A 17,386-nucleotide genomic window follows, 5' to 3' on the forward strand; every position below is an offset into this window, starting at 1 on the left:
TCCTTCATGAGTTGCAATCCATGTCAAAACTGAATCATTTATTTTATAATGCATCACTCTGTTTTTACTATTCATGTTGCAAGCGATGGTCTAAACTCTTTGATTGATTATATCTCTGCACTTGTATGAAGACTTCAAAACAATCCTTGCCATTAAAATACTGTATTGTATATCCATTGCAAAGCCATACAAATATATAGTTTGTGACAAAGCTACCCACAAATATGCTACTGATTTAAGTTTAACAGCTGCAACAGGAAATCTACTCATTTGCATTCACGGCTTCTAAGAAGTCCTGAAAGCTTTTATGTCACAGCAAATGTATAGCTGTCAAAATTCCTTTTCTATATGACAAAGAGGAAAGGCCATATATTTACATAAAAGACACAAAGAGGACTCATCTACCTTTGCTTCTTCAGGTGGTGGAGGTGGAGGCATTTCTTCTTTGGGAGGTGGTGGTGGTGGCTGTGTTTTGGATGCCTCATACGGTGGAGCTGGTGGCAATGGTGGCTGTGTAGTATAACAGCTCTTGACCTCTCCAGGTTTCTGCTGTGCAGAATCACTGACCTGATTCAGTTCTGCACTCTGGCTCTGTTCCTGCTGACCTCCATACTGTTTGCCTCCATGCTTCTGTAAGTTCTGCAGATGCTGTTGATACCAATATTGTTGCTGCTGCTGCTAACAGAATGCAGAGAATTCGCATTAATTTTTAGAAGTAGATAAGCTCTCATTTCCCACATTATACTCCATCTGCCAAATTTATGTCCACCCACTCACTCTATTTATATCCTTTTGCAGATTCAGTGTTGCTGTCATAACTTGACATCCTACCTCTATTTGTATCATCGTCCAAAGTGGCTACAATACAATTAGTCCTATCATTTAAATCAATATATATTTGTAAACAATTGAGGCCATAGCACTGATTCCCACTTGCCAACCTAAATTTATCCAGTCTACTTTCCGTTAATTGGCCACTTCTCAACCCTTGCTGGTATATTACCCCCAAAAACATGACTTCTTACTTTCAGCATTATTACACTCCTACTCCTATCCTTCTCCCTTAATAATAAAAGTTTTATTACCTTTTATCCTTGTGGAGCTTCAATGGCATGACCCTCCATAATGATCTTTCACATCTTGTATTTCAAAGAAAATAGCATCGTCTGCTAAATGGGCTATTTTCGAGCCCTTATCCAGCTCCCTTTCCTCTTGCTTCAGAACAAGATTTTATCTACACTATTGCTCCCTATCATCGAGAATATCTACAATGAGGTGCTGCCTCAAGAAGACAGCATCTATCATCAGAGGTCCCCGCCATCGCTACCATAATACAGAAGCCTGAAGTCCCACACCACCATGTTCAAAAACGGCTACTTCCCTTCAACCATTCAGTTCTTGAACCAACCTGCACAATCCTAATCACTACCTCAGGAAAGCAACACTATGATCACTGCACTACAATGGACTTTAGTTTTGTTCTAATTTTGTTCTTTCTTGTATACTTTTTTATAATTTATGTTTAATTTATGATTTTCCTATGAATGCTATGTCTCTAATGCTATGTACCTGTGACGCTGCTGCAAGTAAGTTTTTCATTTGCATCTGGGCATATATGTACTTGTGCACATGACAATAAACTCAACTTGGCTCGACTTGACTTGACCTCAGACCACTAGACCTCAAACCCTCTCCAAATCTATCCACCATCTAAATGAATGCAAGACCGGCTGACCATCTTCTGCAGAATACACAATATCAAACCTTACTTATTTCACAACCCACTTGTGAGGAAGAGGAATCCACTGGAGTTAGCTGTTGCTACTCTGTCCTTGCCAATCACACCTTTCAAAATGTTTGGCTTTTTTGACCCTGGCATTGAATTGACCCAAGAAAATCAGTTTGCTTCCCCCAAGCAAATGGGCCACAGGGCTTTTCAAAGATGGAGTAAAAATCCTCCTCGTCCTCATCTGGAGTTGCCAGAATTGAAGTATACATGCCGATGACCATAGTGTGCTGGTTCTGCATTACACTGAGCCACAGAATCTGACGAAGGGTCTTCTACCTGAAACATTAGCTCTGTTCCTCTTCCCACAGCCTGACCTGCTGAGTATTTCCAGCATTTTATGTTTTTATGTTAGATTTCTAGCATCTGCAATTTTTTTTGATTTTCACAGACAAATGAGCATCCTTCAACCCATCTCCACTCCAGAACCCAGATCACCTCAACTTCAGTCATTTAGCAGTTGCATGCAGACAATGTTTCCATATGTGACGTTCTGAGACAGCCCCAAGACATTAGAGACTTGCTCACTGAAGCATTCAAGAGTATGGGCCTGAACTTCAAATCCACTAATCAAAGGTCTTCAACCAACCTGGTCCTACTGTACAACACTGATGTTACCATCAATAGAAGTCCACATCGTCCCCTTATCTCAGGAACCACCCCTCAAAGTGAAGCATCAATGATAAAATTCACCTTTGCTTTCAGTATGCCAACAAAGCCTCAGCTGTCTGAGGAAGAATGCAAGATCATCAAGACTTCAATTCCAGAACAAAATTCATGGACTACTGGACAGTAGTGTTCCCTGCTTTCCTGTACATTTCAGTGATTCGGACTCCCTACAGCGGCACCTCAAAGCATTGGAGAGATGTCATGAATGATGTTCCCAAAAAATCCTTTAAACCCACTGGCAGGATAAGAAAACCAATGTCAGTACGCATTCCCACACCATGTCACCAGCATAGAGCCCATAATTATACTCAGTCAACTATGATGGTTAGGCTACATCACACGACACCCAACTTGTGAAACAGACACAGAAGATGAACAGAAGAAACAATTCAAGGTTCTCAAAACCTCCTTGAAAAAGTTCAACACCCCCACTTATTTATGGAAACAATTTTCTGATGTTGCTGTATATTTCAATAAAGTTGCTAACCTTATCTTTTTTTTTGATAAGTTCATTTAACTAGTCTTCGTATAATACCACCCGAGATTAGGATCGATTTTCTTTGATGATATTTCAAACAGAAAAAGAATGAACTTGCATTTCCCAATCAAACTAGGTCACCAGCCAATCACAGGATTCTCTGACATCATGGGCCGAAGGGCCTGTTCCTGTGCTCTACTGTTTTACGTTCTATGTTGATATTAATAACTACACTGAAAGAGCTTGGCAAGATTGGAAGCACAGGTCTTCAGCAATACAGTTCAGACATTTTAGACAGGATATGACTTTTCAACATTTCCTGACAAAAGTAGATCACATTGACGAAAGATGGTCATCTGTACAGTCACCTTGGTGTCCTCAGAAGAAAGCTAAGAAAGATCACCCACTTTGCTCTTCTCATTGAAGACTGTGTCCCTGATTCAGGATAATCATTTGTATTGTTGGGCATCATTCAGAATTAGGAACCTCCAATCCTTCTACAACTGGATGTAGCAAGACCACAGCACTCTAGTCGTTGAATACATTTTAAGGAGAGATTTCAAGACACTAAAGGCATCAAAGGGTATGGGGAGTCAGCAGGACTAAGAGAATTATTAAGAGAAAGAATCAGTCATGATTGCATTGAATGGCGGAATGGACTCGAAGGGCCAAATGACCTACACCTGCTCCTATTTTTCTAGGTTTCTAAGCAAGGTTTTTGACTAATATTGTTTAGTTCACCACCTACTGCAATTATATTTCTGCAACTTTAAACATGGTTATTGTCTAACTTTTCTTAGCTTGAAATAAAAATCATCTAACTGGAATGTTAACTCTGCTTTTCTCTCCACAGATATTGCTTGTCCTTCCAAGTACTTCCCACATTTTCTCTTTTTATTTAAGATTTTCAGCATCTACAGATTTTATTCTGCTTTTCAATAGCAATTATAACTTTCAGATGGTATTGAGTCATTTTCTTGAACTCACTGCAATCCTTCTGGTGAAGGTGTTCTAACAATGCTGTTAGCTAGTGAGTTGAAGGATCCAATGACAAAGCAGGACCAAGGATATCTTTCCAAGTCAGGATTATAAGAAACTTGGAAAGGAACTCGAAGATCATGCTGTTCCCATACTCCTGCTAACCTTTTCCTCTTGCAGATCTGGAGGTGCTGTCTAAGTAGCTCAGCAAATAAATGCAGCGCATTTTATAGATGGTACACACTCACAATAATACTGGAAATTAATGTCTGGGGAGGTGGAGTGCTAATCAAGCGAGCTGCTTTGAGGATTGATGGAAGCTGCAATCATCCAAGCAAGTAGAGATCACACTCTGGATTCATGCCAACAGAAAGGCATGGAGTGTCAGGTGGTGAGTCACTTGCTTCAAGATGCACATCAACGTACTGTTTCACCATGCCAGAAAATGAGCTCTAAATCAAGCTCACTGCCCTTCCATCTCCATTCTTTGGCTGAAATACAAGCTTCCACTTGTTAATTAATGTCTATGTCCCCTCGTTATGGACCTCTCTGCAAAAGGAAACAGATCCTGCCTGTTTCTCATACCTAGGCATTCATAAATTTCTCCAGAGCTTCCACTATTCTAGAGGAAACAGTCATAGCCTTACCAATTTTTCCTCATAACTTCTTGATCTCCTTTATATTAAACTATAATGCTTTGATATTCTTCCTGCAATGCGGTAACCATAAGTACACAGCAAAATTGAGCCTTAGCCTAATTAATATTTTATACATTTTTAGCAAGAATCTTCTGCAATTACATTTTATACCTTGACCAATAAAAGGAAATATCCTATATGACTTCTCAACATCTTGCTTCCTTCTGAGGTCCGTGGACATCTACTTCCTGCCTCTCTGGGCACAAATAAGATTCTGTTGGAGCTTGACAGGGTAGACATTGTTTTCACTTGTGGAGCAATCAAGAACTGAGCAGTATAGTTCCATAGTAAGAACTCCCCTAATTAAGATGGAGATGAAGACAATTCCTTTCCCTTGAAAGTCATTAATTTTTTGAATTCTCTACTTCTGGAGAGCATTGAAAGCAAAGTTACTGAATGTAATAGGCCAAGAGAAGCAGATTTTTGGACTGTTGAGGGTAATGGAGAGCAACCAGGAAATGAAGAGGTGAAGATCAGTTCCACCCTGATCTTATTGAATGGCAAAAAAGGCTAAAGGCCTTTGTGGACTACTCCCATTCCACTTTCTTATTTCTGCTCTGTTATTATCGACCTCATCTGTAAAAAAATACTGGAACTCCCAGATCCACTTCCTCGTCTTATTGCAACATTGTGTGGTTAATTCTTTTATTGGAAGACGCTAATGACTGATATACAACACTTTTATGTCCCTTCAGAACGTCACAAAACTCTTAACAACAAGATACTTTTGCTGTGTAGTCACTGTTGTAATAAAGAGAATGCAGCCAGATTTCATGCACCAAGCTCTCATAAACATCAACGTATCATGACTTTGTCTCAACTAATAAAGGACAGCATTATTTAAGAATCGGTGGACATGCACTCCAGGATCCCTCAACTTCTCTACTTTTATATCAGCATCACAGAAAGTTTTTTTAAAATGGTGACTTGAGAATGTTCAGTACATTTTAGAATGTTCAGAGAGAGAATAAGTTTTGTCAAGACACTGGAAATAACTGTGAGGTGATGTATTGGGTAGTGTAGCAGTTAGCGTAATGCTATTACAGCGCCAGCAACCCAGGTTCAATTCCAGCCACTGTCTGTAAGGAGTTTGTGCGTTCTCCCCATGTCTGCGTGGGTTTCCTCAGGGTGCTCCGGTTTCCTCCTACATTCCAAAGACGTACGGGTTTGGAAGTTGTGGGCATGGTATGTTGGCGCCGGAAGTGTGGCGACACTTGCGGGCTGCCCCCAGAACATTCTACACAAAAGATGCATTTCACTGTGTGTTTCAATGTACATGTGACGAATAAAGAAATCTTATCTTATCTTACTTTGGAAGGGCCAACAAGAATAGGACATACACAGTAAATGCTAGGGCCTGAAGGAGTATTCATGAACAGAGGGACCTTGGTGTACAAGTCCATAGATCCCTGAAAATGACAACATGTGGATAAGATGGTGCAGGGACATGATGCTTGCCTTCATCACCATGTCACAAAATATAAGAGCTGAGACGTCACGTTACAACTTTATAAAACATTGGTTAGGCCACTCCTGGAGTCTTGTGTACAGTTCTGACCATTCCAATATAGGAAGGGTGTGATTGTTCTGAAGAAGGTGCAGGGAAGATTCACCAGGATATTGCCTGGAGTGGAGCATTTCAATTATAAGAGACCGAATAGGCCAAGTTTATCGGAGACGGCTGAGAGGTGACCTGAGAGATGTACATAAAATTATAAGGGGGATAGGGTACAACTTTGTTCCATGGTGGGGTTATCTAAGAAGAGGACATAGGTTTAAGATGACATGGGATCTGAAGGGAATTTTTTTTCCACACAGAAGGGTGGTTGGATTCTGAGTTGCACTGCCTGAAAAGGTGGTGCAGGTAAATGCTCTCATGACGTTTCAGACAAGTACTTGAATCTGGACTTGAACCCAAAACTTTCTAACTCAAAGGTGAAAATGCATTCTAATGAATTATATTGACAAAGTCTGTTACTTTAAATGTAGTTACTGGGTTCTCTTTGATTAAAAACCTTTTCTCACAAAAAGCCTATATTGTCACCTCGTATGTCTTTTGGATTGAACTATGGAACAGTATTCATTAGTATCTTAGCACTGCTGCCTCACAACACCACAGATTAAGATTCAATCATGATCTCTGGTGGTGTCCGCATGGATTTTACATATTCTTCCTGTGATTGCATGATTTTCCTCCAGGTGTTCTAGTTTCTTCTCACATGCCAAGCCTTGCTGGTTGGTAGGTAATTGACCCTAATCTTAAATTGCCCCTCTAGTGTTGAGTGGATGGCAGGAGACTGGCGAACCATTGATGGAGATGCAAGAGGAAATATGGGTTATTTGATGGTTGGCACTGTCACAGTAGGGCAAATGGTCTGTTTCTGTGCTGTATGACTCTGCGACTCTCTAGTGTACTGAAAAGGTCCAAATGTAAGAATTGGTCAGGTGTCTAATTCCATGTGGTTACAGGTTATCTCTTCATCCAAAATGAACACACATTTCCAACAGAATGCCTTAAACTCACTTGATAAGAGCCATTTATTGCTTTGGAGAAATCGTTAGCCTTTTTGTCACCAGACGCTGTCACAGTGCTCGCTGACGTTGACTGTAATAGATGTAAAGCCACAAATGTTAATACACGAGACTTAAATATTAGAAACACGGATTTTGTCTTGGTGCACATTCGAACATGAAATTTTGTTATAAATTTTAAATACTTTAAATACATTATTATTTTAGGAAGTCAAGGAACATTTTAAACAGAATATACAGAGCATTTAATACATATTCTCCATTTGTGACAACTATAATTAATGCACCTGCTATATGAGAATTATCATAGAATTGCTACTTTCATCAATGTTTTATTGCGCAACATTTGCCTTGATGCCAAGAAGAATATTTGATTCAGAAACCCCTTTAATCTAATGGGTTCTAATTACCGTGTATAAAATAACCCAACGGTTTTGCTACTGCAATCTAGTGGATATTCTCTGCCTGGCCTAACCAAAACATAAGAATTTATGATCTAAATTCTCTATTAACTGGTTTACTTTTAACATTATTTAATAAATACTGGCTGACCAGCTACAATCCATGAAGAAAGATTTGCTTTCTCACAAACTAACTGGAACATTGTGAAAACTTTTCAAAACCTGTATAATGTTTCATGTCTGCCCAACAAAACCATTATAAACCATCAGAAAACATTTAACATGCGATTATCTTTCATGATGTGTTTTCTCTTTATTCTTTTTTTTGGGTTTCCAAAAACACACAATACTCTTGAGAAAGGTGACTTTTCTTCAAGTCTCATTGTTATTCTAAATGGCAACAAAATGAGGAATCCCCTGAATTAGAAAACACAAGTAAAAATTCACAATCCACTGAAACTCTGATAGATGTTCTAATCTTTGGCCAAGAGGAATCCTAGCAACAAAGCATTTCTGATCATACCAAGGTCCGTTAAGCTGCATTTTGCTCTGTGGAAAGCAAATACTCTTGACAAAAATCATAATTTTTATTACACATTTCTTCCTGTGAAATTTTTTGAAGACAAAATAAGTCTGTCTTCAAAAGAGCCTAGTTCCAAACCTTTCAAGGCATCCTAAAGAGCTTCATAGCTAATTAAATACTTCTAAAATCTAATCATTACTGTAATGTAGGAAAAACTCTGAGCCAACTTGCAAGCAGTGACTCTTGCATACAGCAATGCAAAACCAGATAACCTTATTTTAGTGACGTTGACTGAGGTTAAGTAATGACCAAGCCACCAGGGATAACCCTGCTGCTTTTCTTCAAGTAAAGCTTTGGGATCTCTTAGTCCATTTGACTGAAGTGGGTTCTCATCCAAAATATACCACTTCCGACAATGTGGCACTATTTTGGTGTTGGTGAGGATATTTCTGCTCAGGTTTCTGCAGTAGGACTTGTAATCCAGGCTGCAGACAGATCCCAGTGCACCTTGTCCCACAGCCATGACAGGCTGACCAGAGAAGGATGCAGTACTATACATCAGGAAAGATTAGCTCAACCATTCACTTCAAACTCCACAACATCTCATGGCTTCAGGTTAAAGGTAGAGACAATGCTGCTGATGACCACTCTGTCTCCCTTGTGTTAAAGGACTTCTGAAAGTAGTAGCATAAGCATCAAGGGTCTGAATACTCTGGGTGGGGGACTTCAATGTCCATCATCAAAAGTTTCTCAGTAGTCTAATCACTATCTGAGATGGCCTAAAGAATAAAACTGGCAGATTACAGATGCATCTGTCCACGGAAGAATTTTTCAGAGTAACCATATAAACCGTGTTCAAGCATAGGTGTTCACAAGATCTGTGGCCATCAGCAGCAACAGAAGTGTATTCTACCACAATCTTTAACTTCACACTCTCACATATCTCTTACCAAACCATTATAATCAAACCAAGGGATCAGCCCCAGTTCAATGAAGAACCCAGAGAACATGTATGGAGCAGCATTAGATGCACCTAAAACTGAGGTGACAACCTGATGAAGGTCTACAAATTTGCTAAGCAGCAAAAATAGCATGTATTAGACAAGGACAAGCAATCAAACAAAAAACACATCAGATTAAAGTTCTGAAATCTTGCGACAAGTCACAAATGATGATGAACAAGTAAATAATTAATGGAAGGGAGACAGTCTAAGAATGCCTCCATGCTCAAAGATGGACAGTCCAGCATACATGTGTCAAAGGTAAGGTCAAGGGTTATTTATGGAAGTTAGTCAATGCAATTGAAGGATATAGCTAGGAATCACGTCCTAGGCTCAACCAGTTGCTTCATTAACAATTTGCCTTGTGTTACGAACCAGCAACAAAAGAAACACACTGAGTCATGATTCCGTGTTAAAAACTACTTCATTAATAACTACTTATGATAATAAGAAAAATAAAAGTAAAAATGTTAGAATGTTAGAAGTAAAAATGTTAAACCTTGAAAATTAACCCCAAAACTAAACTCAGTGTGTGTGTGTGTGTGTGTGTGTGTGTGTGTGTGTGTGTGTGTGTGTGTGTGTGTGTGTGTGTGTGTGTGTGTGTGTGTGTGTGTGTGTGTGTGTGTGTGTGTGTGTGTGTGTGTGTGTGTGTGTGTGTGTGTCTGGCAAAGTCCCAAACTCCAAGTCCAGGAATGGTTATTAAATTTCAGTTCAGCAAGCCATAAGGTGAAACATGAGCAAAGGCTTCTTCAACAACCACTGTTGTCTGAAGATAAAACGTAGATGTAGAGAGAACATAGAGAGTAATTACGAAATCCAAATGTTCCACGATGGAACCCAAACAACACCTCAGTTTTTACTCGGTAGTGACTTCCTCACCCTGAAAAGCATCCGTATCGTGGCCGTCCACACAAATACCTGTTTCCCTCTACAGGTCAGCAACAAAGTGAACTCCACCGGATCACTCCCAATTTCCATACGTGGACTGTAGTAACAGACACAGTTATTGTTTCTCATCCATCAATAGAGAAAACTAGCAGGCTGGTGTCTCTCTCTCTTTTCTATCTCTCTCCTCTCTGACTAACTTCGACTGACTTCTTCAACAACGTCATTACGTCCTTTATCCTCCGTCACCGTAAGCACGCCACACACACACACCACTATGCTCTATCTTAAAGGGACATTCACCTAGTCTGTAACACTTGTACCTGTGGGTCAGAGGTTAAGATGTTCTCTGACGATAGCACAATGTTAAACCAACTGGCAGCTCCTTAGTAAATGAGCTTGCATTCAGCAAGACTTGGATGTCATTCAGCTAAGGTCCAATAAGTGACAAGTACTATTTGTGCTACACAAGTCTTGGGAAACAAGAGAGGGTCTAACTACTTCCCCCAAAAACATTTAGCAATATTATCTTTGCTAAGTATCCCAACCAATGAACAAAAAATTAATTGAACTGCCAATGGGTGCAAGAGGTCAGAAGACATATCCTGTGCCAAATCACATCGACTGCAAGGCAAGTCAGAAGTATAATGGATCACTCTCCACAGAAAGTTTGACACATCTAAAATAAACCCGGTCCCAAGATACCAGTACCCCATCCACCACCCATTTACTCCCTCTACCACCAGTGCACCCCTGCTGCAATGTGTACCATCTACGAAATGCATTGCAATTGCTCACTGAGTTTGCTTCAGTACATCATATTCAAGTTTACACTAAATTACCAAACACACAACATCCAACACCCTGAAGGACAAGGGCAGCAGGCATGTAACATCACTGATAGTTGCAGCTTTCTTTCCAAGTCACAAACCATCCTGACATGGAAGGATTTCATCAGTACGAGGTCTAAATTCTGGAACTCCCATATAGCAACACTGTGGAAGTACTCTCATCAAAATAACTACAGTAACTCAGGCCAGCTACTCCAACAGGTTTTCAAGGGTAATTAGGCATGCCCGTGCCAATAAACTCCAGATCTCATAAACTAATAAAAATGCTTATAACTCAGTGAAGGCATGTTTTCCTAAAGGCTGCATCTGAGCAAGTTATATCACCCATTGACATAGAGGTTGCATTTCAGGTAACCGTCAAAATAAGAGTGGTCTTTACACAGATGATCATCTGGTGTTCAGGGATCATGCTGAAACAGTTAAATCTTTTGTGAGAATACATTGTGACTCATCAACTCAAATGATTTGCACTTGACAGTCCTGCGTTTGGAAAAAATATTGCCCGCACAAAAATATTACGCTTCTACAAGAGTCAATTGTACACCAGCTCTATCTACCACATATCTATGTAACCCGCCTAGCCACCAAATCACATCTCTTCGCACAGGCAGACAACCCAGCTTTAGCAGCCAGGATAATAGACATACTGAACCAACACCATGTACCTTGAAATTTATTACTAAAAATGGAGCCTTCACATATTGCAGGGTCTACAGTCTCAGCTTTCCACATGAGCAATGTTCAATGTTGTGGATAACCCCATACTAACGACTGTTATTGAAATACCAAGTCTCACACGATCAAATACTGACCCATCAACAGCACCTGCAGAACACGGGAGTAAAAGACGAGTTGAGAGTCAATTTTGTTTAAAAACTGGCATGCATAATGTGGGATCGCCAGAAGAACACCCGACACACAACTTCATTTAATTTGACATAACGACAGTCTTGCTGTCCAACCTGGCTGGACAATTGCCACATGAATGTGCGCAATGTTTAGCTACATGCAGCTTTAAAAACGCTGGGAAGGCCAAGATAAATCCACAATGTGCAGTCTCCCATGTTTTCACATACTGAATTCCTTGACAGTCACCAAGAACAAAGCTTACCTAGAGCATGGGGTCAGCTGGCAGTATTTTGAGCACACTCAATTACAAATGATTTGACGTGAACACATTCAGCTCAGTATCACAATACAATCACTACTCTTCAGATGCTAGACTGCCCCTCCACTCAACAGCACAACTTTTGATTATCTGCTGAAGTCATAAATATATCATTGTACAGAATCCTAGTAAGGAAGTCTGAGTTTTAAGCCTTCCTGGAAAACTTAACACCTTGAAATCCTAAACAACAAGCCAGAGAAGACCCACAACTTCCTGTACTCAGAAAATAAGAAAAAGCACCAATAGCAATTGTAGCAACACCATCAGGCTCAGATGTATCACGAATTCATCAGAATGTATCACGAATTCATCAGAATGTATCACGAACCCCTTTGACTCTCACCAACTTTTACCGATGCACCATAGAAAGCATCCTATCTGGATGTATCACAGCTTGGTACAGCAACTGCTCTGCCCAAGACTGCAAGAAGCTGCAGAGAGTTGTGGACACAACCCAGCGCATCACAGACACCAGCCTCCCATCCTTGGACTCTGTCTTTACCTCTCATTGTCTAGGTGTAGCAGCCAGCATAATCAAAGACCCCACCCACCTGGGACATTCTCTCTTCTCTCCTCTTCCATCAGGTAAAAGATACAGGAGGGCACGTACCACTAGACTTAAGGACAGCTTCTATCCCACTGTGATAAGACTATTGAACGGTTCCCTTATATAATGAGATGGACTATGACCTCACGATCTACCTTGTCGTGACCTTATACCTTATTGCACTGCACTTTCTCTGTAGCTGTGACACTTTACTCTGTACTGTTATTGTTTTTACCTGTACTACATCAATGCACTCTGTACTAACTCAATGTAACTGCACTGTGTAATGAATTGACCTGTACGATTGGTTTGTAAGACAAGTTTTTCATTGTACCTCGGTACGAGTGACAATAATAAACCAATACCAATTCTAGCCTTAAGTGAACATTTAGTGGTGTCATAAAATCCATCCACATGGCCGCCTTTGAAACCATTATGCAGAGCCAAATGCAAAAAGAAGTATTAGCCAAGTGAGCCCTGATTTTGTGCAAATATCTTTCTGTGAATCATCTTATGAAATGCCTACTAAAATTTCTGGATACTCTACATCACCTTCAGATACCCTGATGATTTCAGGTTCTTCAAATACCCTGTCAGTTGCACCATCAAAAAAAAGGTTTATGTTTGTCACATGCCACTTAGTTCTTCCAAAGAAATAGTACAGGCCAAATTAACTCTATTGTATTGCCCTTTTTTTTAATTGTGGAATTTGAGAAGGCAGATTCCTGAATGTTTAAACAAATTTAAATATCCAGGTTAACATTAGCCAGGTCACTCAATTTAGTTAATGCATTTAGTTTATGCTACCACTTTCTTGTACTCTTAATTCCACCTCTTAGTTATTCTGTTATTGCCACTTTAGCATTTCTTTTTGCACTTCAATCTGTTGTGTTGCTAATTGTATTTATTATTGCTATATATACGGTTTACTCTGTGAGCTTCATGCGAGCAAGGAATTTCATTACACCCTGGCGTATATGACAATAAACCAATCTGAATCTGTTCTAAAATATTAATTGTATTTGCTATGTGTAACAAAATAACAATCCTTTGATTACCTGAACCAGAAAAGGAAGACTCCAATTGACCCAGACTGAAGTCTTCACATACCACACTGATATCTCCCATAGAATAGACAGACGTGTGTAGGTTTATTGCAAGATTAATAATTTTACCCTACTCTACAAGCCATTTTCCAAACAATATTTTAAATTTATTGGTGATATGAAGAATCAGCAGCAGGAGTTCCTAAAGGTACATGTGTTGTTATTGCAGTTCAGATTTTAAGAACAAGCCAATTCTTCACATAGAATCACTGAAAACTTGTAGCACAGGAGACTATACAGCTATCATGCTGAACAAGAACCACCATCCAGCCTAATCCCACCTTCCAGCACTTGGTCCATAGCTTTACAGGTTATATCTCTTCAAGTACATATCTAAGTACTTTTTAAATGTGATTAGCGTGTCTGCCGCTACTACCATTTCAGGCAGTCAACTCGTCAGCGCTACCATCCTATTCCCTTTAAGAGTCGATATTATCCTGAGATCCAAATGGTACTTGCAAATTCTCAGCCATAGCTATTATACCTCTATGTACCTTCAAATACACAACCCATCCCTCTAACCCTTTCATCAATCACTATGGCCCTTGGTCTTTGACCCCTCTGCCAAGGAAAACAGGTCCTTCTTATTTACTCGACCTCGGTCCATAATAATTTTATGTACCTCAATTAAACCTCCTCTCAGCCTCCTCTGTTTCAAAGGAAACAACCCTAAATGTTTAATCTTTCTTCATGGCTACAATTCTTCAGTTCTGGCAACATAAACCTGAATCTTCTCCACACCCTCTTCAATGCAATCATCTCTTTCCAGCAATGTGGTGACCAGTACTCAAGCAGTGATCCAATTAATGCTGCATACAGTTCTAGCATAGCTCCCTACTCTTACATTCATGTCTCAGCAAACAAAAGCAAACATCCATATGCCTTAATCATCTTTCTTGCTACCTTTAAGTATCATGGCACACATCAATTCCAGCTTCCCAGACAACCTTCACCAACTGCAATTCACCTACTGCCAAAACAGGTCCATGGCGGATGCCATCTCCCTGGCCCTAAACTCTTCTCTGGAGCATCTGGATAACAAAGACACCCAAGTTAGACTTCTATTTATTGACCTCAGCTCTGTCTTCAAAACAAACTCATCTCCAAACTCCTAGACCAATGACTCAGCACCTCCCTTCGTAACTGGATCGTTGATTTCCTGACCAACAGACCACAATCATTAAGGACAGGTAGCAACACCTCTGCCACGATTATCTTCAACACTTCTGCCCCTCAAGGCTGTATCCTCAGCCCCCTACTGTACTCCCAATACACTTGCGATTGTGTGACCAGATTCTGCTCTAACTCCATCTACAAGTTCGCAGATGACACCACTGTAGAGGGCTAGATCTCAAATAACGATAAGACAGACTACAGGAAGGAGTTAGGGAGCCTAGTGGCATGGTGTCATGACAACAACCATTGACCCTCACCAACCTTTCTAGATGAACCAAAGAACACATCCTATCCGGATGCATCACAGCCTAGTATGGCAACTGCTCTGCTGAAGACCGCAAGGAATTGCAGAGAGTTGTGGACACAGCTCAGTCCTTCATGAAAACCAACCTCCCTCCATGGACTCTGTCTATACTTCTCGCTGCCTCGGAAAAGCAGCCAGCATAATCAAAGAGCCCACCCACCCCAAACATTCTCTCTTCTCCCCCCTTCCATCTGGCAGAAGATACAAAAGCTTGAAAACACGCACCAGCAGGCTCGAGGACAGTTTCTACCCCACTGTTACAAGATTCTTGAAAGGACCTCTTGTACATTAAAGATGAACTCTTGACCTCACAGTTTATTTTGTTATGGCCCTTGCGCCTTACTGTCAACCTGCACTGTATTTTTGCTGTAACTATTACATTATATTCTGCCTTGTACTACCTCGATGTAATGATCTGTATGGATAGCTTGTAAAACTCAGTTTTTCACTGTATCTCAGTATATGTGACAATAATAAACCAATTCCAATATTCCCAAGATGCAAATGGAACCTGCTGATACCCAACCATAGCCATTAAACCTCCATGCACCTTCAAACACCCAAACCGCATTTCCCAAATTCTGCCCTTCAGTTTGACTGAGGAAATAGTTTGATATCATGACATTGCTCCCACTTCACATAACAGACTATATAGCTCAGGATTTCCAAATCTCACCATATGCGACCAAGGAGTAGCAAGAAATGATGAACCATCTCAATGGGATCTATAATATTGTAACATAACAATTCCGCCAGATAATTGTTACAGAAATATATAAAGAACAAAAGCAGACTTCTTTTTTGATGGCGAGAACTTATGTTGCACAGAATTGGCAATCATATATAAAAACAGGTAAACAACACTCTTGAACTAGATTATAAAATGTTAAACAATTATCAGCATTTTTTTTGCAAAGGGTTGATTATTATAGGTACATACAACGTTAAAGATCATAGTTCAGGGAACAAGTTACTTAGTACAGATAGTGTGCAATTATATCATGACTATATTGCTTTCTTCTGTCCAAAGACAAACTTCCAAAATGATTAATATATCCAAAAGATAATGATGGCTATTTTAGAGTTCCCTCTAACTCTGCTCTCAAAAATTGTCTATTTTGTCTGGATCCCCTCCAGTTTACTTTTCCACTACCATCTCCAGCAACCTTAACACTTTTTTATGCAAGCATGGAGAATGTAACACCTGATCATTCACCTCTGATCCTTTGATCCATGCCTTCAAATGCAAATTAATAGGAGTTTTGATGAAAGGTTCATCAACTTGAAGCATTAACTCTGTTCTCTCTACAAAGATGCTGCCTGATCAAGTATCTCTGGTATTTTCCTTTGTTTTAAGATTTCCATCGCCTGCAGTATTTGTTTTCCAATTAACAACAATTTACATGTACTTCTACTTTAGTACATACTACATTCATGGTTCAGGGTGCAATTTCCTTTACATTGGGAAAACAAGTTCAGATGTGGTGGCTGCTTTCTTAACACTTATTTTCTATGTCATTCGGAGTTTATCACTTCAATTCCCATATGCAAAGAGACAACTACAACTACAACTACACTGCCCTTTTCACGACTTCAAGACATGGAGTACTTTTAAAGTGTAATCACTGTTGCAATGACAGCCCTACAAACAGAAAGATTCACCCAGAAAAACAGCAAAGATTCAGTAGACAGCAATATGTGGTATTAATTGAAAAGAACTCATATAAGCTTTAAAGGTCGGCACAACATGGTGGGCTGAAGGGCCTGTATTGTGCTGTATTGTTCTACAGTTCTATGGTAAGTTTGCTCAATTCTTCTGTGACACAGGAATCTACAACCTTAAGACTCTCAAGCAATTCTAATACTGCTGAATTTTCAGGCTCTGGCACTTTAGACTATATCAATGAAGTTCCTCAGACTCCAGAATTGGCATTTTGTCTCTTTGGTGAATGATTTCATAACCTTACACGAATTGTTGTCTCACCTTACAGTACTGTCAGCACAAATCAAATTATTTGGGTCAAACAGAAGTTGTGGAGAGAGAGGGTTAACTTTTCAGATCCTTGACCATTTGTCAGAATGAGGAAACGTTAGAAATAAGACAAGCTGCAGAGATGGGGAAAAGATGGAGAGGACAAAGGGAACATCTACAATAGGGTGAAAACCAAAACAAATGACACAAAAGTCACACCGCTGACTGAGAGGGAGGTTAATTCAAAGGTTTCATCATCTTTGACGTCAATTTCCATTCAAAAATTTCATATGGTCCACCTCCAACTAAAT

General features: G+C 39.9%; 1 protein-coding gene across 2 annotated transcripts in view; it reads right to left on the reverse strand.

Moving 5' to 3' along the window:
• Positions 1-17,386, reverse strand: part of LOC127570152 (YLP motif-containing protein 1-like) — an 88,148-nt gene that overhangs the window by 63,052 nt on the left and 7,710 nt on the right. The window contains exons 2-3 of one of the 2 annotated variants that reach the window (XM_052015405.1): positions 7,134-7,214; positions 406-675 (exon numbers count right to left, since the gene is read on the reverse strand). In XM_052015405.1, coding sequence (XP_051871365.1) covers positions 406-675; positions 7,134-7,214 — 351 coding nt within the window. Of the gene's footprint in view, positions 1-405; positions 679-7,133; positions 7,215-17,386 lie in introns of both variants that reach the window. The other variant, XM_052015399.1, reaches the window with a different exon arrangement.

This window comes from Pristis pectinata, chromosome 1 (assembly GCF_009764475.1).
Source record: "Pristis pectinata isolate sPriPec2 chromosome 1, sPriPec2.1.pri, whole genome shotgun sequence".
Classification (NCBI taxonomy): Eukaryota; Metazoa; Chordata; class Chondrichthyes; order Rhinopristiformes; family Pristidae; genus Pristis; species Pristis pectinata.